Raw genomic sequence first — 26,787 nt, 5'->3', positions numbered from 1 at the left:
TCCCTGGCTTCTTTTTGCTCAAGACTAGCACTCAGCCACTTGAGCCACAGTGTCATTTCTGTCTTTTTCTATATATGTGGTGCTGAGGATTCGAACCCAGGCCTTCATGTATATGAGGCAAGCACTCTTGCCACTAGACCATATTCCCAGCCCCTCAGTGTCTTTCTTTTTGGAGGAGTGCTGCTGGGGATGGAAACCAGGGCTTTACAGATGCTCGATGAGAACTCTACCACAAGCTACATCTCCAGCCTCTGTCTTTATGTTTCCTGGCATTCTCAGCTGTACAACTCTGCAAATCAGCAAACCCATATAAACTTAGCCATTAGCCCTCTCTGGTTCTGCAACAATAGCTAAGTATGTTGAGTTTACCCAGTGCTACTTTAGATTTGGAGAGCTATTATACCTCCCATCCCCAAACCAGTGATACATGGGTAACTTGTAATCTCCTCTCCAAATTTTTAGTCTGATCTTTCTTGGCTTCTCAAGGCCCCTCCTCTATTACCACATAAATGGTTTATGTTTGGCTTCTGCTCCTCCTGACCCTCTCTCTCTGTAATACTGGGGTTTGAACTGAAGATCTTGTGCTTGCTTGGTTTGCTTGCTCTGCTGGCTCCTACCAGTTGAACCACGTCTCTAGTCCTCTCCTGGATTTCTAACTTAATGCCTGCCCCTTTCCTCAAATCACATGACTAGATTTTCCTTTTGATGTGCTGAAAAATGGAACCCACAGGAAGTGAACTTCAGACTCCAGATTGTCCCCTTCTACTAGTCTAAGGCTAGCAGTCCACTCAGGCATCCTCCCTTCCTCCATGACCATCTGCCTCTTCTGTGATGCTCTACTTTCCCTCCCACCTCTCTCTCTTGCCCTGCAGACTGTAAACCGTCCACCTATCTAACCTCCTTTTCAGAAGGGGCTCTCTCTCAAACACAGATGTCTCCTTTGCTGATGTCTCTTTTGAAAAAGAAATTAGCTAGGGCTGGGGATATGGCCTAGTGACAAGAGTGCTTGCCTCCTATACATGAAGCCCTGGGTTCAATTCCCCCGCACCACATATACAGAAAATAGCCAGAAGTGGCACTGTGGCTCAAGTGGAAGAGTGCTAACCTTGAGCAAAAGAAGTCAGGGACAGTGCTCAGGCCCTGAGTCCAAGCCCCAGGACTGGCAAAAAAGAAAGAAAGAAATTAGCTATATTTTCTCCATTTCCTCACTTCATCAACATGTTCACATTTGAGCCCTGCTAGGATCTGACCTTGATTCCTATACCACATAAGTAGAGAAGCATATAGGTACTTCCTTATTTTATTTTTTTTATAGAGCACCAATCTTACTTGAACTTTCTAAGGACCCGTTGGATCTATGATTACAGTGTCCTTCTATTAAATCTTCTAGCCTCTTGACTTCTTTGTGGTTGTTCCATTAATGAACTTCTAGAACATTCTTTTTGATTTGCATTAATGGATTCAATTCCTCTTCCCATCTTGTGAACATTCCACAATGTAGTAACTAGACTACCTTCTCCTTTCCATTTGCAAAATCTCCAGGAAAACTTCACATGCTTTTGTGGTTTGAACCACAATGTGAGGGATTTATTGCAATTCTATTTCTAATATCATTTTCCCCCAAATTTCAAGCTTCTCAGAACATTTCTGTCTTTAGATTCTACAGATATTCCAAGTTTAATACATTTAAAATAGCTTAGTGCTATCAGCTCATACTTACAGTCCTAGCTCCATAAGAGGCTTGAGATCTGAGAATTGCTTTTTAAAACTAGCCCGGGAAGAAAACATTGCGAGAGTCTTATCTGCAATTAACTACTGAAAAAGCTGGAAGTTGCTCAAGTGGCTCAGTCCCAGCCTTGGACAAAATAGTGAAGGGACAGTTTCCCAGGTCCTGAGTTTAAGCACCCGGACCAGCACAAAAATAAACAAAATAAATTCCCTGTTTTTATACCCACTCTTTGATCACCTGCATTTTTATCTCAATGTGTGCCCACCCCCATTCATATGGCTGCTTGATTTACAAACATATAATTTACCTTCATTTCATTTCTTCCTAACCCAAAGATACCCCATTTGGCTTTATAGGCTGTTGACTGAGGAGACCAGGGGTTGCACACTTGCTCAGAAAAAAAATAAGCCTTAAGCTTTATTAATCAGATGAGTTTTCTTGCAATTACTTAAATTTACTCTTTTCAAAAGCAGCCATGACCATATGAAAAAGCCACAATAGTTGAGTTCCAACAAAAATTGATTCACAGAAGAAAGGTGATTAGTCAAGAACTGGTGGCTCACACCTAGAATCCGAGCTGAGATCAGACAATCCCAATCCAAAGCCAGCCTACGGCAGGAGAGTCTGAGACGCTTATCTCCAATTAGCCAGAAAGAAAGCTACAAGTAGAGATGTGATTCAAGTGGTAGAGCACCATCCTTGATCAAAAAGCTTAGCCCCGAGCTCAAGCCCTAGTACCAGGGAAAAAAAGGAAAGTAAAAGATGCAATTAGCTACCTGCTGGGTTAGAGTTGAGATCATGGAGTCCAGGCTCCATTCTACTTGGGTGAAATGTGGCCATGGTGCAGGGACATGGTGCCCTTGGGCTTGTGATCTTCCTGCCTTCAGCCTCTAATGTAATCATCACATCACTTTAATTTTATTTTACAAATGTCTCTTGTTGATCTGGTCTTTGCTCTCTAGAGATGGTCCTTCCTTTCCAAACTCTTATCACTTTTTCCCACAATTCATATATGTACTTTTCATTGAATTTGTTAAATGGTACAGAGTTGTTGTAGTGCCAAACCAAGCCTGAGAGTCCAAAGAAAGAAATGTACCTGGACAGCCCCCTCCACACCCGCCCCACTGTCGTGACTTAAGTTTCGTTCTTGAAGAGTATTTCAAAGGCTTCCTGATCTGATTCTGTATGATAGACTCCTACAAAGAAACCTGGTTTTCTAAAACTCAAACCAAACCATAACATCCACATACATGAAAGACACAGTCTTGTATGAGCTACACGTAGCTTGTTGCTCTAACTTTTGAGGACATCTTCCATTAATCCTTTCTCCTTAACTCCATACTTTAGCACCATTGAGTAATTTGTGACTTCCCCAAAGCACAGATATGTGTTTATGTGCTCTTCCCTCTGCCTTTATTACTTTCCTTTATTCAGATTTCTACCTAGAAATGCCATCTACCTACAGACTCAAAAAACAGGCTCAATGCTCATGTTTCTGTGAATCATTCTTTCATTCTCCCAAATAGTGGACAGAACTAACTACATCTAAATAAATCCTTATGCATAATTAAACACAGAACACTGCATTTGAAAATGAGTTTATAGACCCCAGGCCCCAGATTCAGGAGACCCAAGTTAGGTGCAGCTCCTATATGCTGTATAAAAAGACCTGGCAAAAGACAGAGGAAGAAGATTTATCACACAGCAGCCATAGGAAGACAAGGGAAGACCAAAGTACATCTTCAGGCCAGACATCTTCAGGAGTACAGACACTGGCTTCAAGTTACATAGGGAGAGATGGGAGAGGGGATGAGAAAGGTCTACATAGTTATAAACAGTCCCAAGTCCTAGGTGTAGCTTGGTCCAGTTTGTCCTTGGAGTTCTGGAGAAGGTTACCACTTGATTACTAAAACTGAGCAGGGATGAGGTGATCTCCTGAGTTTGTCTTCCACACAAGATGCTTTGCAGTGAATCTTGTCTTTTTTTGGATCACAAGGTGATTGCATAGGGACTACAGCAGAGAAAAATAACTCACAGGGCACAAAAAAGTTATTTATTCACAGGGCCCAGCAAGAGCATTTTTTAAGTTGCCTTTTACACACTGGAAACAATTTGAGCACATTTTTTTCTCCCTTGCTGGACCCTAGAAGCACAAGAACCACGTTCCCATCACTCAGGTCTCTGCACTAATGGAAGGCCTATTGTACTTGATTTCATTTCTCCATGTTTGGTGAACTGAATTAATTGCTTTCACTTGAAAACTAGAATATGAAAGTATCTACTTCCTCTGGTGCTTCCTGGAGTGGTCTAAAATACTGGGATGTTTCTATATTTAATGCAGAAAGAGCTTCCAGATCATTACAGGCCTTGGATGGAAATTGCCAGCAACCTCCCTCAGTTGATTCAGAGTCATCAGCTTCATGCTCACGTGAACCAGGTATATCCTTTCTGCTCTTCTCTTTGTTTATTACCATCTGTTTTTCATGTATCACTCCCATGATATCCCCTGAGCTTGTCAACACTTTACTCACATCCTTCCCGAAGGGAGAAATGACTTCTTCCTCATCCAGAGATTTTAGCCAGGTGTTGCAGGAGACTGAGATCTGAGAATCACACTTGGAAGCCAGCCTGGGTGGGAAAGACTGTGAGACTCTTATCTCCAATTAACCATCAAAAAGCTAAAAGTGGAGCTATGGCTCATGTGGTAGAGCACCAGCCTTGAGCCCAAAAGCTCAAGGATCGCACCTAAGCCCTAGTTCAAGCCCCAGAATCGGCATACACACACAAATATGGAGGGCTTGTTCAATTGAAGTTCCTTACACTACAGCCTTGATATCAATCATTTATTTTAACATCAATCTTTCACAAGTTTAACTATGTCTAAAGGGCCTCCCTGGAGTGTGTGTCCATGTAGGATGTGAGAAGAGTGCTTTATTGGGAAACCAGTTGTTAAGATGAGTGTACGGTACTCTCTAAATCTAATTTGATTGGTGTCTTTATAAAATGGAGAAATGTAGACACAGTGCCATGTATAACTAGGAGAAATGCTGTATGAACACGGGAGCAGAGGCTAGAGTAATGCATCTCTATTCTAAAATACACTGACAACCACCAGATACCAGAACAGATGCTTGAGATGGGGTCTCCCCCTGGTCCAGAAGAAATCAGCTCATCTGATAGCCTATGTTGGATTATTTTCTGTAATGGAGAATTGCTTGTTAATAATACATAACTGTCAGCATCTTCTCACTTTAAATTACTTAGAGAACACTCAGCTATATAGTACTACTTACCTTTTTTGGGTGCTGGTACTGAGGCTTGATCTCAGTGCTGTTCTTTAACTCAGTGTCATCCCATAGCTTTTCTTGCACAAGGCTGGTGTTCTACTGCTTGAACCACACCTCCACCTCCAGGTTTTGCTGGTTAATTGGAAATAAGAATTTCATAGAAATTTTTGCTATGCTGTCTTTGAACTCCCATCCTCAGATGTCAGCCTTCTGCGTATCTAGGATTGTAAGTGTGAGCCACCAGAGCCAGGCTAAATAAAATCACTTTTTTTGTATCTTAATGTCTATATTACCAGATATAAGTATGACTAATAATGGGATTCAAAAATAAATGATTAGATGGGAGAGCTGTACAGGACTATAGTGGATTATATCACTTGAAATATACCCTTCCATTATCCAATTTCTAGAAAAAAAATAAACGATTCATTTGAATAAATATGCCACTTGAAACAATTGAACCAAAACAGGAAGAAACACAAACAGACATATATACAACAAATATGACTTTCTGAGTGTTCTGGTTCCTGGGGGATCCCAGATCTTTCTAGGGCAAAACATCCTGCTGCTGCCCAGTTGTCTCCGCTCTGTGCTTTAGTGGGAAGTCCCAATCCTGCCTCTTGGTTAGTTTGTGTCATCTATTGCGAAGTTGTGATTGTTTCTGGTTTTTTTTTTTTTTTTTTTTTGTAATTCCTAATCTTTTTATTTATTTATTTATTTTTTAATTTACTGGTAGAACTAGGGAAGTGAAAGGGAATATCAAAACCGAGAGACAAAGGATAAAAAGACAAAGGACTCAAAAAGCAATACTGGCAAAACCATTTGGTGTAAACCAACTGAACAACTCATGGGAGGAGAGGGAAAAGGGGAGGGGAGAGGGGGAAATGAGGGAGGAGGTAACAAACAGTACAAGAAATGTAGCCATGGCCTAACATATGAAACTGTAAAAAAAAAAAAATAAAAAAATAAAAAATAAAATCACTTTTAAGACTTAAGTAGGAAAGGCTGAGATTGAATCAGTGACAAGTCATTTGTGAGCAGCTATTATAATCACTTTTAGAACCAAACAAGGAGTTAGAGAATATAACATCTGATCTCTGGAGTCTGTTACTTGGTATGGACATCATAATAAGTGAGCTTAAGGTTTTGGTCTAAAAGTTCACCCAAGTCAAGCCAACTATATTGCTTTATTTTCTGTGTATGTGGGGGAAGGTGTGTCCTGGGAATTAGACACAAGTCAGTATTTTGTTTTTTTAGTTTGATTTGCAGATGGAATCTTGTGTTTTGGGCTAAGCTCTCCTTGGATTGCAACCCTCCTGCCTCTGCCTGTGGAATTGCTAGGGTTACACACCAGCCCTATCCCCTTTCCTTTTACAGCTCCAGTGAAACACAAATTGTTTATTAGCTTAGAAATCATTCCCTCACATTTCCCAGGGAAATAGGCTCCCAGGGAACTTGTAAGAGATGTACTCTAGAAATACTGTGTTTCTGGAAATATGATTTCTTCTACAAATACAGTAGAAAAATGATATGTCACAAATTTTGGTATTTGACCTCTATTCAGACAAACCAAAGTTAGCTACAACATAGGGGTAAGGAAGAATTCCAAAAGATGGAAGTGGCTACTGAGACTTCAGGGGCAATGACTCCCAGTAAATAACCAACGACAAGTTGCTTCTTCTAAAATATTACTTTCTATTATAGTGCCTTCATAAGTTGAGCAAAAGGGTACATGCAAAAGAACTATTAGAAAGCCAAGAAATAAACACAAAACACTATAAACCCAATAAATTCATATCTGTAAAAGAATGTCATAAAGTACAGATCAAAAATCAAATAAATATTAAACTATTAGGAAAGTGAACATGAAAAATAGAAATAAGGAAGGTCTTGGTTCATGTAATAGAAATCCCACAAGAAGGTTAATATACGGGGAAGAAAAGCAAAATTTGTAACAGATAGAAAAATGGAAATTTAATTAGCCTATTGAACAAATTCATCAGTGCCTCTGGCCCAATAAAATTTATGATATGAACATTAAAATGTTTTGGCCATTTAAACCAATAGTTAAGTCATTCTTCTCAGAAATTCGTGGTATTTTTCTATTAATCCACATACTATATGGATATCGATATATATATACTTTAAAAATAGTGTACAGACTTTATTTAGGTATAATAGCATGGTATATACTATTTTTTAAATTAGGATTACATAATTGATGCCAAGATTGTTCTTGTTTTATGCAGGTTTCAAATTATTTCTTTTTAAAGCATTAAATAGAAAATCTAGTTGGCTAAACCTTTGTCATAGATCAGAGGCATATTTTCTGGAGTATACATTATATGTATACTTTTCTAGGATGCGCTAGAATAATTGCAAACTTTTTTTTTTTTTTTGCCAGTCCTGGGGCTTGGACTCAAGGCCTGAGCACTGTCCCTGGCTTCCTTTTGCTCAAGGCTAGCACTCTGCCACTTGAGCCACAGCGCCACTTCTGGCCATTTTCTAACATGTGGTGCTGGGGAATCGAACCCAGGGCTTCATGTATATGAGGCAAGCACTCTTGCCACTAGGCCATATTCCCAGCCCTGCAAACATTTTAAAAATTCTAATTTATATTATAATGACTAATACTGCAATTACACTATGCCTATTGCAAAGTATTATATAAAAAGCAGAATTGCACAAGTAGTTCTGGAATCTGTGGAAATTCTATAGGCTAGAAAACTTCTGAGGTGTGGTTGAAAATACTTTAAAAAAGTGTATTTTCATTAAAGCCTTAATTTTAATCAGGATTTTCCCCCATGCCCTATATATGTTATGTACTATGTCTAATCCATGATCATTTTAAGTATCTGAATGAAGTCTCTAGATTATTGTGATAGACTTGGCTATCTGATGTTTATTATTATCAAGTTGATACCATAGCATTGTACAGTTATCTTCTTTGCTCTTGGAAGGTGCTCTTTTTCTGTCAACAATATGTAAAATAAATGCTAATAGGATGGGAAAACCACTCTTAATTTCATCACACACGCACACACAAAAAATGGAAATTTCAGGTCTTAATAAGCATTTGACTTTTTATATCGTAAAGACAATTTGGAAGTGCATGAGAGATACATAATAATACATTGGCGAAATTTCAAATCTCTGTAAGAAAATTCTACAAATTACAGAAAAGAAACAATAAAAATGAAAACTAATTTAGTAACAGAAAAATAACATAGGACTCTAGGCGGAATGCTAAATATCAAAAGAGAATTTAGTAGCTACTTGAGTGGCTTTCTGTCCATGCCCTTAACTGCAGCTGTCAGGAGGCTGAGACAGGAAAATCATTTATCCAAGGACAGCCTTGGCTAAACAGGGAGATTAAGCAAAATAAAACACAAGCAAAAACTTCTGGACAGGATATGGAGCAGTGGAAATTTTGACTCATGGCTGATAGGAAGGCAAAGGCCAAGGCAGGAGTTTGTGGCTCTTGCCTTTAGTCCTAACTACTCAGAAGGCTGAGCTCTGAGAATTGTGGTTTGAAGCCAGGCTGGGCAGTGCAGAGAAGTTCACAAGACTCTTATCTCCAATTAACCTTTCAAAAATGGGAAGTGGAGCTGTGGCTGAAAGTGGTAGAGCTCTAGCTTTGAGCAAAAGCAGCTCAGGGACAGTGCCCAGGCCATGAGATCAAGCTCTAGGACTGGCTTAGCTTGGCAAATTCTTGTGAAGTAAAATATAGACTTAGTACTGTTCTATCACTTAGTGATAAAATTTATAAAAATAAATATCCCCAGAAAAATCAAAACTTCATGCTCACAACAATCCTGTATGTGAACTTTATAACAACTTCCTTTACAAGTACCAACCCCCCCCCAAACATAAAGACCTGAAGCAGCCAAGGTTTTTCCCCCACAAGAAGAATTAAAAAACTGAATCAAAGTCATCATTCTAATACAATGTATGATGGAATAAACTGATTCAAAGTCATCTTTATGATACAATGTATGATGGAATATTATTCTGTGGTAAGAGTAAATGAGTTATTTACTGAGTTATGCAACAGCATGAATGAGCATATATTTAGGATTTAAATGCATGAGTGATTCTACTCGTGACATTCTGGAAAAGACAAAACTACCAAGCAACACTGAAAACAGATTAGCAGTTGGCAAGGATTGGCCCAGACAGGAGATTTGCTACAAAGGGACTTAAAGGGATCCATTAGGGCTGAGAACTCTCTCTCTCTCTGTGTGTGTGTGTGTGTGTGTGTGTGTGTGTGTGTGTGTGTGTGTTTGTGTGTATGTTCCTTGGAAGGTCAGTGTAAGTGAAAGCCTATAGAATGATATTTCATAGTGTGTATTTTCATGCATGCAATTTAAAGTATAAGTGAGAATTGGAGGAAATCCTCAAATGCGTCTAAGAGGATGAGAGGTGGGGTAGAGAAAACAGTGGTAGGAAATGGGAGCTGACTTTGAAAAATAGCAAAAGGAAAAATGAACTCCATACCATTGCTGCCCTCTAGTGGACAGATTTTGCCTTTCACGAGCTGCAGACTAACAATTGCAAATTTACTTTTCTATGAGAAGTTACAGATTCACAAGGAAGGAAGGAACCTGAGATTAACCTGTGGTGCTGGATTAGAGTTAGTGGCATGGGAATGGAGAATTGCCTAATAAACATGTAACTAGGGTTTTTAAAGTAAGCTTACTATCACTAAAATAGAACCCCTGCTCATTAAAATGGACCAAAAGAACATGAAAAAACAAGCCAGAAATAGAAGATTTTACATATGCAAGTGAAAAAAATATTGTGTCCTGGAAATCAATAAGAAAGACAATCAAGGCTCAGTGTTTAGCTCAGTGGTAGATACTTGTCCATAATGTGTAAGGTCTTGGCTTCTAGAAACACAGACACACAGACACACAGACACAGACACAGACACACACACACACACACACACACACACACACACACACACACACACACACAGAGCAGTGTTCAATAGACATTAACAGAATTTGGGAGGATAGGAAACATAAATGACCAAAAAGCATATGAAAGATATTTATGAACCAGCCAAAAGAAAATGAAAGCTACACAGGAGTAACATATTGAGCACCTGGTTACTTATGTCTCACGAGTGGGTCCTCCTCTTCCAATAATTGTTTTATTATTATCTAGAAATTCTGAATGTATACTTCCCTATTATCTAAGAATTCCCCTTTTGTGAGTATACATATGAACATTATGGGCACTTATGTAATATAAATGATAATTTTGGAGAGCTGGTCCTGGGGCTTCCACTCAGGGCTGTGCTTTCTCATTGCTTTCATGGTCACAAATGGCACTAGTACTTGAGCCTTGCCTCGAGTCTAGCTTTTCCATAGTTAATTGAAGATGGAGTCTCGGGGACTTTTTGTCCACAGGCGGCTTTATCCTCCATCTTCCAGATGTCAGACACCTGAGTAGCTAGGATCACAAGTGTGTGGCACTGATATCAGTCATAAGATATTTCTATTATGGACAAAACGATGAGATTCCTTTCAGAAGGTTCAGTGGGAAGGTATGTGAACTAAGTGGTAGATCCTAGAGAAATGTTTCCACGGTTTCTTGAAAGCTTCTCACACAGTATTTTGGCTCTTACAGGGAAAAACCACACACATTTCCCTCCTGACATGGGCCAAGTTCAGATGCTGTCAGAGTAATTGGGCATCAATCAAGTAAAATACTGCTTTGATTGGCAGAGAACTGTTCCATTGTGATGGAAACCTACCATTCAGTATTTTTGTTTTTAGTAGACTCTCATTTGCGCTAATTAATCAGTTTTCAGTGCACTGTCACAGGGAAGAATAAGTATGTGCTTATGTTCCTAGAGTTATGAACAATTCTTAACAACTGGCTGAAGAATAAATAAATGGGGTCAATATTTTTATTCATTGTGGAAAAATAAGTGTTAGTAATAACACTGTAGCCAGTTGCTGGCGGCTCACGCCTGTAATCCTCGCTGCTCTCAGGAGGCTGAGATCTGAGAATCGTGGTTTGAAGCCAGGCTAGGCAGACAAAAAAGACTCATAGCTCCAATTAACCAGCAAAAAGCCAGAAGTGGAAGAGTGCCTCAAGTGGTAGAGCACTGGATTTGAGCAAACAAGACAAAGGAGAGCTTGAGACCCAAGAGTTCAATCCCCCTTATCGGCACATACACACAAAAATGCATTTTGAAGGTACCTTTCTGCAAAAGCTCAGTGTAACGGAAGAGTCAGATCTGCCAATGGAAAAGGCAAACACTAGCCCTCCCTACACTCATTAAGGAACAGAGCTGGTGAGTAAAAGAAGTGGTCGGCACTGGTGGCTCACACCTGTAATCTTAGCTGCTCAAGAATGGCAGTTAGAAGCATCCAGGGCAGAACAGTCTGTAAGACTCTCAGCTCCAACCCCCACACAAGTTCAATGGAGGGGTGGCTCATGTGGTAGAGTGCCAGCTTTGAGAGAAAAAAACTAAAGGTAGCACCTAGGCCTTGAATTCTAGACCTGGTACTGGTGCAAAGATGCGCATGCACACAGACACAGACACAGAGCTAACTAAAGAAGCGGCCATCCACAAGCAGGGGCTGGCAAGGGCGGGTGCAGCCCAGCTGTGGAGAGGCAGGCTCTGGCTCCAGCCTTTCCTAAAGGCCCCTCACCCTGCCTACCTTCATATCGACATGGAGAGAACACAATAAACACTCACAGTACCGAAAACACCTCGGCTCACTGCTGAGAGAAGAGAAGAGCTATATGAAGAAGGAAATCAAGTTTACCCATTTCTGGGCTGGGAATATGGCCTAGTGGTAAAGTGCTCGCCTCGTATTCATGAAGCCTTGGGTTCGATTCCTCAGCACCACATATACAGAAAAAGCCAGCAGTGGCACTGTGGCTCAAGTGGCAGAGTGCTAGCCTTGAGCAAAAAAGAAGCCAGGGACAGTGCTCAGGCCCTGAGTTCAAGCCCTAGGACTGGCAAAAAGAATAAAAAAGTTTACCCATTTCTGTGAAGCACCTCGTTTCCATTTACAATGAAATGAAAATATGGTTCAAGTAAAAAAGACATGGAATTCTCATTCTCTCCCCAGCCATTTCCCCTTGTTTTTGTACGAGGGAACAAAAGTCTTCAATCCAGACATCACCCCTTCTTCCCTGCTCATCTCCCCCTCCTTCCCTGTTCCTCTCCATCTCTCTTTCCTTCTCTCCTCCCTCTCCATCTCTCTTCTCTGTCTTCCCACCCCCTCCTTCTCTCTTTATCTCCACCCCTCCCCTTCTGACTTCCCACCCCCTCCTTCTCTCTTTATCTCCACCCCTCCCCTTCTGACTTCTTCCCTTCCACTCCCTCTCTAGCCCCATCTTGGCTGTTTTTGAATTTGATAATTGTGTGTTTGTGTGGGGGGCAGGGCTATGAATGCACCCCATTTCCTTCTTTTAAAAAAAATTAAATTTTATTGATAAGGTGATGTACATAGAGGGTATAGTTACACAATAAGGTAGTGAGTACATTTCTTGTCATATTTGTTACACCCTCCTTCACTTTTCTTTCCCTTCAACAAGACCCCAACAAGACTCCCACCCAGACCACCCCAGCCCCCTTCAGTGGGGCTTTCCACCTGGATGGGGGTTCAGGACTGGGTGGGGGGGGGCGCGTCAAGCAGTGTTGGCTGCAGCCTGGGGGGAGGGGGGCTCAGCAGGCACAATGGGGGATGGGACATTGGTCTCCGCAGGGCTGTCACCAGCACCTAACTTCATGACAGGATGCTGCAGTGGAAGATGATGCTGGGTTCTAGTGTCCCAGTGCCGCTGTTGAGGGAACGAGAGTGGGCAGGGGGAGGGCAAAAAGACCCCCAAGTTCTGGAAGTTTTCTAACAAGGACTGAAGGACCATTAGGCCAAGCGCAGCTACTTCTCTGTGGCGAGGGCGGTCAGATTTCTAACTGCACCGCGACTTGTTGCGTTCAAGGCTGATTTAGGGCTGGATGATGCTAAGCAAGCAGGAGGCTTTGATAACACAGGAAGCGACTGTGAGAGACTCCATGAAGTAAACCGTCTCCCTGGGAGCTAATGGGCTCTCGACACTGTAACCCAACAGGAGCTTCCGTGTTGGGGACCAGTGCTAGACAGGGCGGTACTCTGTCACCCCGGTGTCACAGAGTCCATTGATACCTGATGCATGCAGACTTGGTCCTTCTGCTGAATTATAACCAGCTCCTCGCCCCCGAGAGACCCATCAAGTCACAGACCCTTGATCCATGGCACCCTTTGAGGTGCCAATGCCGACATTCTCCTCTACAGATGCCTCTCCTGGATGTGCAGTTCCTACAGGGCTACAAGGAACAGCGCTTGGCCCACTTGGTTCTGAGCGCCATTGCCATGGGGTATGTCTGGCAAGAAGGAGAGACACAGCCTAAAGAGGTAAGGGGTACCAAGGCCTGTCCTGGGCCCCCCCCCCCCCCGCCCCCCGTTTGCTGTTTCCGGAACACTACCCCTGCTCGGTGCTAGGCTGTTGAATGGGCTCTGCCTTGCTTTCCTCACCAGCTGGCGGTTGAAGGGGAAGTGAAAGGCTCATTTAAACCAAGGGATTTGTTCCCCACTAATTTCCTTTTACACTAATGGCTGCTTCGCTCTCTGACGAGTTTTGAAACTATTGTACGTGCACAGATGTGTGCTCCAGCTGTGTAATTTTCACGTGTATTGCTGTGCGCCCCATGGCCTGTCCACAGAAAGCTGTGTGAAGTGTCTGGGTCTGAGTGATTCCCCAGGTCAGGTCTGTCACAGGACAGCTGCAGTAAGGCATCAACTGGTATTTCCTGGGTCATGTCCAGTCTAGAATATGCTAACCACCTGGATTCCTGTGTGAAAGGTACTACCGAGAAACCTTGCCCTTCCCCTTGTGGAAGTCTCCAGGACCTTGGGCCTGCCTCCTATCCTGGTCCACGCGGACTTAGTCCTGGCGAACTGGACCAAAAGGAACCCAGAGGGGTAAGGAAGGGCCAGGGGAATGCTTTCAGTTTCAACAGATGGGAACTCAGCATGGCAGGCTTGTGACCCCGGCCCTCCCACCAGAGAAACCCAGGCGTTTCCAGCTGATGGAATTAGGAAAGTTCATTTGCATCGCACAACTTAGGGCTCTGCAGGGAGGGTGAGGGAGAACACAACCAGCATCCCTGGTCGCGGTACCTTCTCCGTCCACTCTGCACACATTGCCTGGGTCACTACGGCTCTGAATTCCTTCACTGGACCATCAAGCTCTGCTGTCGTCATAGCTCATTTATTCTTTCTTGTCCATTCAAGTCTAGTTAGGACTTAGTGGATGATTATTTATGATCTGTGAGTAGGAGTTCGGGCGTGTTGGATTAGGAATTTGATTAACTTAGCTTCCTTTTTGAGAATGCTGCTGGCTATAGAAACTTTGTTTTGTCTTATTTGTAGTCATGTGGCTTGAACTCAGTGCCTTGCCCCTGCAGGGCTGGTGCTTGGCCACTCGAACCCACCTTCCTGCTGGTTATTTTGGAGATGGAGTTTCATGGACTTTTGTGCCCGAACTAGGTCTTAGCCTCTTAGGGTTACAGGCGGGAGCCACTGGCACCTGGCATAGCATGGGGTATTTTCAAAAATTTAGATATTTAGTTTTACTTTTTTATCAAGTAGTTTTATGAGGGGATTTTAAGTTTAACAAGTCCAGTTTTGTGAACAGTATTCCTTGATTGTAATGATTGTAATAACTCTTCTACCATGAGTTTTAACCAGTCAAGAAATCCAGTCATCAAAATGATGTGGAAGAATTGAAGTATTAAATTTCTTTTTGAAGTTCACGTTCACAGCAAAATTCCAGACTGTAGATTCAAGATATAGCGTTTTTCTATCAGCAATTAAAACAAGGTTAAGATATTAAGGTTGGATGTGAAGGAGAACGTTTTCTGAGGAATGGCGGTGGGCAGTCAGGGATGGCTGAGGAGATTGTTGGAAACCATTACAAAGGAATTTCAAACAAGTGGCCCTTAGCTCAGCGTCTGGGGGAAACTTCTAGGCCTCTGGGAGCAGAATGCAACATCCCTTAAGCCTTGGGACTTCGTGTGTTCTATAGTTATTAATCATGCACTTTGACCAATTATGCTTTAATAAAAATGTCAAATATTGACCGCTATTAAATGTAGCTTAGCATTTGGGTGGGATAAAAGAATAAAGTTATGTGCATGGGCTTTTGTGGTCAGCGCACTGAATGTTAAATTTATAGCTCACAGGAAGAAAGAGAATGCTGGTGGGTTGGGAAAAGTGGCTGGGATGGGAAAGGAAAAGTTGGGACACTCAACAGGAATCTAGTGTCTTAGGATGTAAGAGCTCACAGCTGAGGGTGAAGATTCAGTCCTGGGTGGCCAGTTCCTCTGGGTAATCATTTCTTGGAGTCTGAATATGCCTAGCACTTGGAGTAAGTGCTAGGAAAAACAAAAGATCCTTGCTGTTCAAGTGGCTGAGATATGAGGATCATGGTTCAAAGCCAGCCTGGTCACGAAAGTCCATGAGACTCTTATTTCCAATTAACCATCAAAGAAGTCAGAAATGAAGCTGTGGCTCAAATGGTAGAGCACTAGCCTTGAGCAAAACAGCTCAGGGATAGCACCAAGGCCCCAAGCTCAAACTCCAGAACTCCCACCAAAAAAATAAGAAAAGAAACAGCAGCAAAGGCCCTCCATAATGGTGAAATACCACCCAAACATCAACAAGCAGAGCAAACAGCAGGTGCTTGGTAAAAATTGAAAAATGAAAGGAACACAATCACTTATGGAGAGAGACACGGGCCCCATGCTCTGGACTGAGCTGTGAGTGGAATTTGCTCATTCTTTATCTCTCCGTGGCTTGTGGCCCAATCCTGTCCTGTGACCACTAACATGTATGTGCATGTGTGTGTCTATATGTGCCTTGCACAGTAGTGTGTATGTGACTGTATGTGACCCTAGAAGGTATATTTGTTTTAGAAACTCAACTGCTCTTCTCATTTTCTTCCCTTTGTGGTTGCCAATGACTGAACCTTGAGAAGACTCCTGGAAATCAGGTAAGTTGTTAAAAACAAAATGTTTATTCCTTCTTAGAACCCACACTAACTTTTAAAAAGCTACAGTAAGACCAAAAGGAAAGCACAGTAACTTACGTGGCTAGCATGCCATCACCTACATCAACAACATGACAAAAGACAAGAGGGAAATCTGTTCCATATTAACAGGCTAATTAATATCACCCTGCCTTGGGGATGGAGGTCTATTTAATTTACTGCATTTTCCAGTCTGCACATAATGAGCACAGTGTAATACAAGGACCTGCCGTGTTCACTCCATCTCTGGGCTCTTTGTTGCCCGGTGGTGTGATAGAGATTTCTCATTTCCCTCTGGGGCAGGGCTGGTCCAGGCTTTAGGCGCCACCTGGCCCGGATGAAGGTGACCTCTGAGTCACTGACTCTCTGGACACCCAGCCTCAGGCTCCACTGAAGGGGTCCAGCTCGAAGCCCAGGCTGGGAAGTTGCGCAAGTGGAGGGAAACAGCATTTCCCAGGCTAAATTACATGTGTGGGAAGCAACGGAATCCGTGACTTGTTTTCACTTTGTTCTCTTTGAGTTTGTTTCTTAGCTTTGCTCATGCTTCAACTGTTAGGCAAAAAGTGACCACCGGGTTAAGTTTTAGGTTTGGTAGACTGCATCTGTGTCTGAGATATTCAAATCCACACAAGGAGCAACAGAGCACCAAGAAATGTTCACTCTGCTGGATCATATTTAATCTCAGAGTCAATGGGGAGGCAGGTGCAGGTGCTGACGGCTCCCACCTGCAACCCTAGCTGCTTAGCAGGCCCAGTGTGCACAGGCGTGGGCTGAGGCCAACCGGGGCAGAAAAGTCTGTGACGTTCCTTCCCCAAAATCACCAGCAGAAAGCCAGGCTGGACTCCTGGCTCAGGTGGTAGTGTACTCACCCAACACACAAGCAGAGTGAGCCTGAGGCCTTGAACTTGAACCTCAGTAGCAGAAAGAAAGAGAGAGAGAGAGGGAGAGAGAGACAGAGAGAGAGAGAGAGGGAGAGAGAGACAGACAGAGAGAGAGGGAGAGAGACAGAGAGAGGGAGAGACAGACAGAGAGGGAGAGACAGAGGAGAGGGAGAGAGGACAGAGAGGGAAGGGAAGGGAAGGGAAGGGAAGGGAAGGGAAGGGAAGGGAAGGGAAGGGAAGGGAAGGGAAGGGAAGGGAAGGGAAGGGAAGGGAAGGGAAGGGAAGGGAAGGGAAGGGAAGGGAAGGGAAGGGAAGGGAAGGGAAGGGAAGGGAAGGGAAGGGAAGGGAAGGGAAGGGAAGGGAAGGGAAGGGAAGGGAAGGGAAGGGAAGGGAAGGGAAGGGTGGTGAAGGAGGCGCTGGCTGGTGGAGGTTCACCTCTGTTACCCCAGCACACAACTGGCTGAGGCAGGAGGTGGAGAGTTCCAGGCTATCCAGGGCCACATGCCCAGCCCCTGTGTCTCCACAAAGCCCCCCAAGCTCCTGGCCCTGGCCGTCCCCTCCCGAGCCCACCTGCGGCTGGGAACGGGCCCTGTGCCCTGCCCTCGCGCACCTGACAGGAGGCCTCGCTTGGCCTTGGCTGCCCCGGCCCGCGACTCGGGCTGGACACGGGCGGAGGGCCCTGCAGAGCCCGCGCTGCCCCGTGGGTGGCTGTGCTTGGGTGGACGCGGGGACTCCGCGGTTGTCTGGGGCGCAGGCTAGCTCGGGTGGACGCGGGGACTCCGTGGCTGTCTAGCTCGGGTGGACGCGGGGACTCCGTGGCTCTCTCTGCTCCCGAGCGGCTGGGCCCGGCCCGGGCGCCTCCTAACCCGGGGCTGTCGACCCGACACGCACCTGTCTGACTGGGGGGCCTGGTGGTGGGGAGGGGAGCACAGTGCGCACAGCCCAGCCCCCCACCGCTAACCGCGCCCCTTCTTCCCAAGCAACCTGGACACCATCATCGCCTTCCCGGGGGGCCAGAGCCTGGAGGGCTTCGTGCTGGTGACGGTGCTGGTGGAGAAGGCGGCGGCGCCCGGGATTAAGGTGTCCTCACCCAGGGCAGGCTTCCCCTCTTCAGTGAAAAGTCATGATGACTTCCTCTCCCTCCCCTCCCCGCCCCTCCCCTCCCCTCCCCTCCCCTCCCCTCCCCTCCCCTCCCCTCCCCTCCCCTCCCCTCCCCTCCCCTCCCCTCCTGCTTCAGCACAGGCCTGGTGCTACTTCATCCAAATCTGAGAGAAAAGCATCTGAGTGTCAGCCCCAGTGTGAGCTCCATTTTTCTCAATTTGCTGTGAAGCTAGAGGTGAACCCCGTCTCCATCCACCGCACAGGCGCTGTTCTAGAAACAGAAATCAGGGTGCACAAGGCAGACACAATCCCAGCCTTAGCAGTGCGTGGCCAGATGCAGGAAGACGCATGAAGACAGGCAGAAAAGGAGGAAAATCCAGAGGTGCATGAAAAGATAGACAGGAAGGGCCAGACAAAATGTCCCCAGGGAAGTGACAGCTCAGTGAAGACCTGAGCCAAGTCCAGGAAGCAGGGAAGGAAGGAAAAGGCTTCCATCTTAAGACCACCTGTTGCTGGGGCTTGCAGACTTGAAGTTGTTCAGGAGTCAGAAGCTACAGGAAAGGCTCCCAATAAGACACGCAAAAAAGTGTTTCTGCTTTGTCTGGAGGTCAGGTTTAGATTCATCTCTTCTTCCAAGCCCCTCCCTGGTGAGCACGCCCTGGAGCTTGCCATGCCCTCGGCAGGGGCAGCCCCGTGCTAGCCCCTTGCTCCACGCTCACACTCGGTTCAAGGCCAGGGCTGGTGGACACCCACTTGTGGCTCACTCCTGTAGTTTTAGCTATTTAGGAGGCTGTGACTTGATGGAAGCCAGTTTGGGCAGCCAAGTCCTGGCATGCCGTCTCCAATGAACCAGCAAAGAAAGCTGGACGAGAGGTGTGGCTCAAGTGGTGGAGCACCGCCACCCTGGAGCCAAAATGCAGAGGGAACGCCTGAGGCCCTGAATACAAGCGCCAGTCCGGGTGCACATGCAAACACAACTGCAGGTGTAGCTCAACCATAGAGCATGTGCTTAGCATGTGTAAGGCCGTGGGTGAACTTCCAAAGAAACAAACCCAGAACAGGAGAAATGGTTAACCATACTGCCACTTGTCATGGGCTGGAAAATATAGCATTTTCTCTTCCCTACCCACATAGTCTCCCTGCTTCTCAAGGAAGTGGTGTAGCAAGGCAGGTTTGGTGGCGGAAGGTTTTGTGAAGCAGGGGCACGTCTAGGATCTCTCTGAGGCTGTAAGGCAGAGCATGGAGGACCGGGGCCTGCCTCCGATGTCCAGGAGCATGAAGCTCTGAGTTCTGACCACAGTACCAATCAAGTGAGTTTTGGAACAACTCAGAATACCGTAGTTCAAGATGCAGAACTAGAAATTATAATATACAATAACCTAGGAAAAGAAGGGAGAAAATTGAGAGTTCAAGCTCTTGAGAGGTATAACAAGTAGCAGTCAGTGGAAAGATCCAGAAAGTCTGGGCAGCATGCTGTCTGGGTAGCACCAGGAAGATGCAGTTCCCTCAGACAGACCTAAGTTTCAGTTTATCAGTGTGACTCTCAACTGAGAACATGACTCTTGTCCCAGGCTCTTGCTCAGGCCGTGAATGCTCTCCTACAGTCCAACCAAGACGACCTGCTCCATGCCCTGCAGCGACTGAGACTATCCATCCAGGGCATCACTCGAGTTTTGGGACAAATGCACGGTAAGAGGAGGGATGGCTGGAGTGAAGGTCAATGAGCTGCACAAAGGGGCTGGGGACATCCTGAATGAACTATGGTGCATTTCTATATATGTCCACAAGATGGCGATAGTGTATTTTCTTGGTTTTCATGCAAAATTTGCTGTTTGCATCTTCAGAGAATATTTATTTTTCACTTGTAAAGGTTTTATATATATGTATATAATATGCAATCCTACAATATTCAACATATATAATGTATTTTATATAGTATATTTTTCAGTTTATAGGAATTATATGTGTGTGCATATATAGTATATACATTATATATACATGTGTGTATATATATACACACACATATATATTCTTGTTTATTTTTTTCTTGAAATTGCAGTAGTATTCTTTTTTCATGAGTCAGATATGTCTTTGGTGGTGTTGAAGTTTAGGAGGAGGGGCTGGCCGACCCTGTGATCTCTGTGGTCTCCGTTCTGCTGGGTACGGCTTCTGCCAGCTAGCTTGTGGTGGTAGAGCTCACATTCTCCTTCACTCACTCCCCTTTTGTCCTTTTCTCTCCAACAAGGCGTTAGATCTGTGTGGCTCGTGCAGGCAGGAGTTGCCAGGGGCATGGCCCGGCTAAGTAGCTCACTCTTCCTGGATGGGTAGGCATCTTGTTCTGGCTGCTACATTCAATGTCCAATGTCTGGAAAGTTCTTCAAGCTCCTCTAACAGAAAAATTAAAAGTCCTGCTTGATGAGTGTGAAATTTTAGCTACTCAGGAGGCTGAGATCAGAGCTAGAGGCCTGACTTAAGCAGTAGAGCACAGCATAGGAAGCAAACGACATGAGCTTGAAGCCTGGAGTGTAAACCTCAGTACCAATAAAAGAAAAAGAAGGGAAGGAAGGAGGGAGGGATGGGAGAAAGGAAAAAAGGAAGGAAGGATCTGGGAAAATGTGTGTCCACAGCATAGAATACGGAGAACAGCTTTGTCATTCTGTTATTGAATAAATTCCTTGATTATTCTACAGTCTCTGCTTGGAGCAATCCACCTTTACTCATGGGATTCTGTATTATTTCCACTTAACTTTCTTCTACACTTCACACCTGCATTGAATTAAATTGAGCTAAATTTTCTAGGCTCCTGCCAAACAAACTCCCCTAGCCAGTAAGATGCATTTTAGCTTCCCAGAGACTCCCTAAGTTCATGACCATGGCTTAGCAAGAGCCTATTAGAGGAACAACACAGGCGTTTTCCTGTTCCATGGTGTCGCAGTGGCCTTTAGTTGGATCATGAGCAATTTTACGGTGTCTCAGGCAGCACGGGGTGCGTTGAGGTGCATGCCCAGTGTTGGGCTAACGCAGGCTTTCCTGTGCTGACTTTCAGAGTCACTCAGTAAGCTTGGAACACCCTTCTCCACTCTCTTCATTTGTGACAGGGTCTGGTGACCTAGAAGGTCCTGAGCTTCCCTCCCTGGCCTCCTCAGGGGCTGATCTCCCCATACAATTAGGCCTGGCAGGATAGGACAACCTACTCAGCCCAGCTCAGCTCTGTGGTGAGGTCTTATCTTGTCCCTGCTTGTGATTGGCTGGTAACCAATAGAATGCAGTGGTGGGAGCCTCCAGTGACTTCCAAAGCAAAGCTAGTAAAGCTGAGGGCGCCAACCGTGAGTGACAAAGGCCAGCCAGGTGGTTGGTGCTCAGCTTGGCACCTGGAAAAGAGCTCAGGTCCCCTTGGGCTCCAATCTCCAGTTATCCTCCCACCCAACGCCCAGACAGGGAGTGTGGGGCTCCCTGCCACTGGAATGGGGCGGCTTACTTTACTTCATAGAAGTTTTCCCAAGTAAGCAAAGGAAGCCAGACCCAGGGAAACACAGGGTGCATGGTTTCCCTCATTTGTGGTAGCTAGAATGTGCCTATAAATCTACACGTGACCACACTGGTGGTTAAAAATATACACTGGGACGTGATGCGTTTTACACGTCTCTAGGCATTCATACAGAGTGAGACCAAAGGAGGCTATCCTTGGGGAAGGATGATATAAAATGATATTTATCTAAATGAACTCCAGGAAATGGAAACAAGACGTTTTTTCCTTTGTTGCTATTTTTGTTTTCTTTTCCTTTTGTCTTGTTTGTTTCTCTGTCTTTGGGAGGGTAAGTGGAAGACACAGATAAGGTGGGATTGAGTGTGAACAAATGCAGGAGTGATATTCACTAGACACTATATTGAAAGAGAACTGTACAACTGTGGGTGGGGACAGGAGGGAAAAGCTAGGAGAGAGCAAGGGAAGGGGTGACATTGTTCAGAAAGTAATGTGCTCTTATCTGACTTACATAACTGTAACCCCTCTGTATATCACCTGTATAATAACAAAACAAAACCAGTATCAATTGACACTGAAAAAAAAAAAAAAAGAAATGTAATGGCCCAGGGTGCTGGTGGTGACTCAGGCCTGTAATCCTAGCTACTTAGGAGGCAGAGAGATGAGGATCCTGGTTCAAAGCCAGCCCTGGCAGGTAAGTCTGTGAGACTCTTATCTCCAGTTAACCATGGGGAGTGAAACTGTGGCTCACGTGGTAGAGTGCTAGCCTTTTGCACAAAAGCTCAGGGACAGCGCCCAGGCCTGTATTTAAGCTCCAGGACAGGCACAGAGAGAGAGAGAGAGAGAGAGAGAGAGAGACAGAAGAAAGAAAGGTAATGGCACAAAGAAAGAATAACTGGTTATGCCACAATAGTAAGTGGCAAACTGATGTTCTAAAAGTAGAAATCAACGCTAGAAGAAGCTGCAAGGCAGAGGAGCACAGAGAATTTCAAGCATCATCTCTGGCATTTGGTTGCTAACTTATTTTCCTTCTTGGCAATTCCCCAAATAGATTTCAGCATCCAGTTGCATCTTGCTGACCCTCGACTTTGCTTCTCAGATACTTGCTTCTCTGGCCCCGTCGCTCTGCTCACCCTCCGTGCAGAGGAGAGTTCCTGTTCCCTTTGTGGACTGCAGAGAACCACCATGGCCCGGAACTTCCTGGGCCCTGGCCAGCTCCCCCTGCCCAGCTCTGCACAGTTGTACACAGTTGTGCTCACTACGGCTGTGGAAGAAACCCAGACAACTGTGTTTTCATAATCTGACTACCAAAAAATCTATTTTTAGTCTATCATTGTACTAAAAATATCAAACACATCCATCTCCGAATGCCACTGACAGTGCTCTAGCTTCAGTTCTCACCTGACTTCTTCTTGCAGTTGGTAATGTACCTCCGTCACATATGAGCTTGTGAAACACTGCAAAGCTAAAATACTTCCATGTTTTTAGAGACCTAATTCTGGCGTGTTTAATGACATAAGGGTTCATTTTCTGCTTAAGAAGATTAAGGTCTGTTTGTCTCTTTCTAAACTCCAGGCAGGGTTCTGACTTCGTTTCTTTCTGAGTCAACAGAATTTCTGGCTTCTACTTGACCGATTGGCAGCTTTAGTGATTTTTCTTTTCATAGTGCAGAGGAGTCAAAATGGTTCCTTCTAATAATTTGATCTCTTTGCTTAAATTCGATTTTCTAAGGAGTAAATGGGGGCTAGCCTGTAGGGTGAACTGCTGATGTCATTCTCTTCTGAGTCATATTGTCAGAGGAATTTTCCATTTTAGCTTGTGGCCTTATTCTATCTAAAATCAATGGGAAAATAATTAACACTGGAATTCTTCTCTATTAAATTCCATATAATAATAAAACCACATTGATATTTCCAGTGTCTTCACTCATGAGTGAGTTACTATGTCACAGCAGTCCGAACATGTCTATGCCACTTGAGCCATCGCGTTACATGTGATATGCACTAAACCCAGTGTTGCCATGCTTACCCATCAAATCTAAATCATCCGCCCACATGGACACGCAACGTCAAGTCTCTCAGCATCGAAGGTTTTCTGTAAATCTTCACAGAAGTCCTCCTAGGGATACAAGATGGAATTTAAATTACAAGTCATATAACAAAACTGCCTAGAAGTCCTTATTCTAGTCTTATATGGCTAAGGTTGACTCTGATTTGCTTATACATTCACAACTTTCTCAGTTCTTCACTCTTCATATCTTTCTTTTGCCTGGAGGACATTAGGATTTTCCATAGTGAAAGTCTGTGGATGGCAAAATCTGTCATCTAAATTTATCATATCATCCGGGACCCAGGGCTCACGCCCCAAATCCCAGCTACTGGGAGGCTGAGATCCGGATGGTCACAACCCAAATAGAGCCCACACAGTAAAGTTCTCAAGACTCATCTCCGATGGACCAGCAAGAGCAAGCCTGGAAGCATGGCTCAAGTGGTGGTGTGCTAACAGAGGAGGCAAGCTGAATGAGGATAAGGCTCTGAGATTAAGCCCTGGTAGCAACTAACTAACTAAGCACCAGAACAAAAAGTATCCGGAGGTAAGCCTCAAGTGGCAGCAAGTGCAAGGCCTTGTCAAAACCTCAGCACTGTCAATGAAAACAAACACTCTTGAGAATTATACCCTATTTCTACTGAATAGCGTGGGTGGATCCAATTGTTTCCATTTTAATTTGGATTCAATTGCCACCCTGTCTCTCTGCTATCCTTTGTTCTGATGCTACCTTTCTTTTCCTGTGAAGAATCTTATTTCTTCCACCGCGAGGGTCATGCACCTGCGGCTCCCTCTGAGCGGACATTCTTTTTACCTTACCTTAGTTCTTTCCCACTTGTGCATCATCCCAAACACTTTCTTCCCTGGAAGAGCCCTGGTCTTATGCTGGGACTGGAAGCTGCCTCAACTCTGCTACCAAACCTGGCACCAGGGAAAGAAATGAGGCAGTGAGGAAGGTAGAGAAGAAGAGCAGACATCTAGAAAGAGAATAGAGAATGCGCAGGGTTCGGGTGTGTGAGCAGGGGGAGGAGGCAGCAAAGGCACATGTGTGATTCAGAAGCTAGATAATGAAAAATCTGGTGACATCTCTGGCAAGGATCTATGCAGATGTCATGGTGTATCTATCTATGCAGGTATGATCAAGTTGATGCTTTTGTGTGTGTGTGCCAGTCCTGGGGCTTGAACTCTTGGCCAGGGTGCTGTCCCTGAGCCGCTTTTGTGCTCAAGGCTAGCACTCTCCCGCATGAGCCACAACACCACTTCTGGCTTTTTCTGAGTAATTTATTGTTTTCTAACACTATTTGTTGAAGAGGTTATCTTTTTTTCCAACATATGTTTTTGGTTTCCTTGCCAAATATCAAATGGCTATAGGTATATGTTTATTTCTGGGTCTTCTACTCCATTCCATTAATCCTCAGGTCTATTTTTTGTGAAAGCAAGGTGTGTACATGTTCTCTGCCTTAACTATCAGTGAATTGCTGTTTTGGGGTCAGTGATCTGATTAGCTTCCAAATGAATTCTCTGTAGTTTGCTTAAATTTTTTTTTCCAGGCAAATCAATTGGAGGTAATGGAAGGAAAATCAGATTCAGAGTTAGCTCTGGACCTGTAATGTCCATATAACCATACTGCAATGAAAGCTAGGTTCTCTTCTTTATAAATAAAATATTTAGGGCTGGGGATGTAGCTCAGTATGGCCCAGCAGCATGTTCTAGGTTCTAGTTACCATAAAAATAAAACAATATAAAGGAAAATACTTAATATGTAAACAATATAGCATATAAATAGAATAAACACACCCAGGCCAGCTTCTGAATTAGGGGACAGATCATTACCAAAAACTTTGAAGACTCTTTTTCTGATAAATGAACAAGTGCATATATCGACTGACTGATTTACAACACTTTAGCTTGTTTGTCATGGCATATCATGATAACTTTGCCTCATGGGCCCAGAACTGTGATCCTACTGTCTCCACCTCTTAAGTATCTGGACCCACAAGTATGCAATTACCATGCCGAGTTCTCCTCCTTTTCATATTTCGCATCTAGTTTGCTGATTTCATGGTGTCTGGAGTGCTGAGATTATAGGTGTACTACCTCATACTTAGCATATGTCTGCACCTGTATATATGTATATTATATCTGTCTTTCTGTCTATTTATTTAGGAGGTATTTTGATGTGCGACAATCTTTATTTATAATTCCATTGGTTAAAAAAGAAAAGTGAAATTATTTAAACATTTTGCCCAATTTCTTTCTATGACAAGAACTTCCTTCTGCTTTATTCATATTCACTTGATACTCTTGTTTTAATAAATATATCATTGTATTTAACTGTTCATTCCATATTTATAGCATGAAATTAGTATTTGAATATTAAACTTTCAGCAAAAAATCATATATAGTACTTAGCAGTTTTGCTGAGAATGGGCTCCACGTGGGGAAGACCCAGAAGTAAGGGCAGAAGAGAGGAGGTGGCAGCACTGAGGGGCACTTGGAACCTTTGATACTGGCGGAGTTCGGGAGCCACTGGTCCAGAGGACTTCAGAGGAACTAGAGACAGAAAGAATAGAGAGCAGCGGGACACTGACCACAGCGTGTTGTTATTCATTAGGCTTCATTTTGTTAGGAAAACGGAGGAGAATGGAAAAGGAATAGACAGGATTCGATCTTCAGCAGGCGAGGACTTTATTGCCAGTGAGGGGCACAGACTTTCCCGTGGGTTTGGAGGTTGTGTGAGGGATTGGATTGGAGGGTGGGCTTATATAGGTCTTGACAAGGAAGCAGAAAATAAAACATGGGCTCTGGTCTCTTGGGGACCACGGGTGGTGGTGTCCTGGGCCAGGCCCAGAGTGCAGTGCTCCTCTTGAGGGAGGGGGCTGTCAGCTGAGCCCAAGCAGTGAGTGTGTTGCTTGACCTGAGGAACAAGGAGGGAGTCAGTCCCTCACATTTGACGGATGTTTCTCTTTCTCATAGGGAAGAGTCAGATAAGCATAGAAGCCTGGCCACGAATCTGGATAAGTTAAACATACACCAGGTCATAGAGTTCAGGGAGTTTCCATTATGTGAGGAAGAGGTAGAACAACCTTAGAAAGTTGCTGAAAAGAAATTTAGTACAACTACAACCTTACATCCAGGTTACTAAGTAGTAGAATCCGTAGG

At 44.2% G+C, this 26,787-nt stretch overlaps 1 protein-coding gene across 4 annotated transcripts in view; it reads left to right on the top strand.

Moving 5' to 3' along the window:
- The window catches only part of Ido2 (indoleamine 2,3-dioxygenase 2), a 46,538-nt gene that overhangs the window by 9,724 nt on the left and 10,027 nt on the right, over nucleotides 1–26,787 (top strand). For 2 of the 4 annotated variants that reach the window (XM_048330608.1, XM_048330606.1), the window contains exons 2-7: nucleotides 4,071–4,166; nucleotides 13,320–13,439; nucleotides 13,888–14,006; nucleotides 16,063–16,077; nucleotides 17,975–18,074; nucleotides 19,667–19,784. In XM_048330608.1, coding sequence (XP_048186565.1) covers nucleotides 4,071–4,166; nucleotides 13,320–13,439; nucleotides 13,888–14,006; nucleotides 16,063–16,077; nucleotides 17,975–18,074; nucleotides 19,667–19,784 — 568 coding nt within the window. The remainder of the gene's footprint in view (nucleotides 1–4,070; nucleotides 4,167–13,319; nucleotides 13,440–13,887; nucleotides 14,007–16,062; nucleotides 16,078–17,974; nucleotides 18,075–19,666; nucleotides 19,785–26,787) is intronic. The other 2 variants (XM_048330609.1, XM_048330610.1) reach the window with 2 other exon arrangements.

Source organism: Perognathus longimembris, chromosome 21 (assembly GCF_023159225.1).
Source record: "Perognathus longimembris pacificus isolate PPM17 chromosome 21, ASM2315922v1, whole genome shotgun sequence".
Lineage (NCBI taxonomy): Eukaryota > Metazoa > Chordata > Mammalia > Rodentia > Heteromyidae > Perognathus > Perognathus longimembris.
The sequence above is the reverse complement of the archived record's forward strand: the minus strand, read 5'-3'. Positions and strand labels throughout refer to the sequence as shown.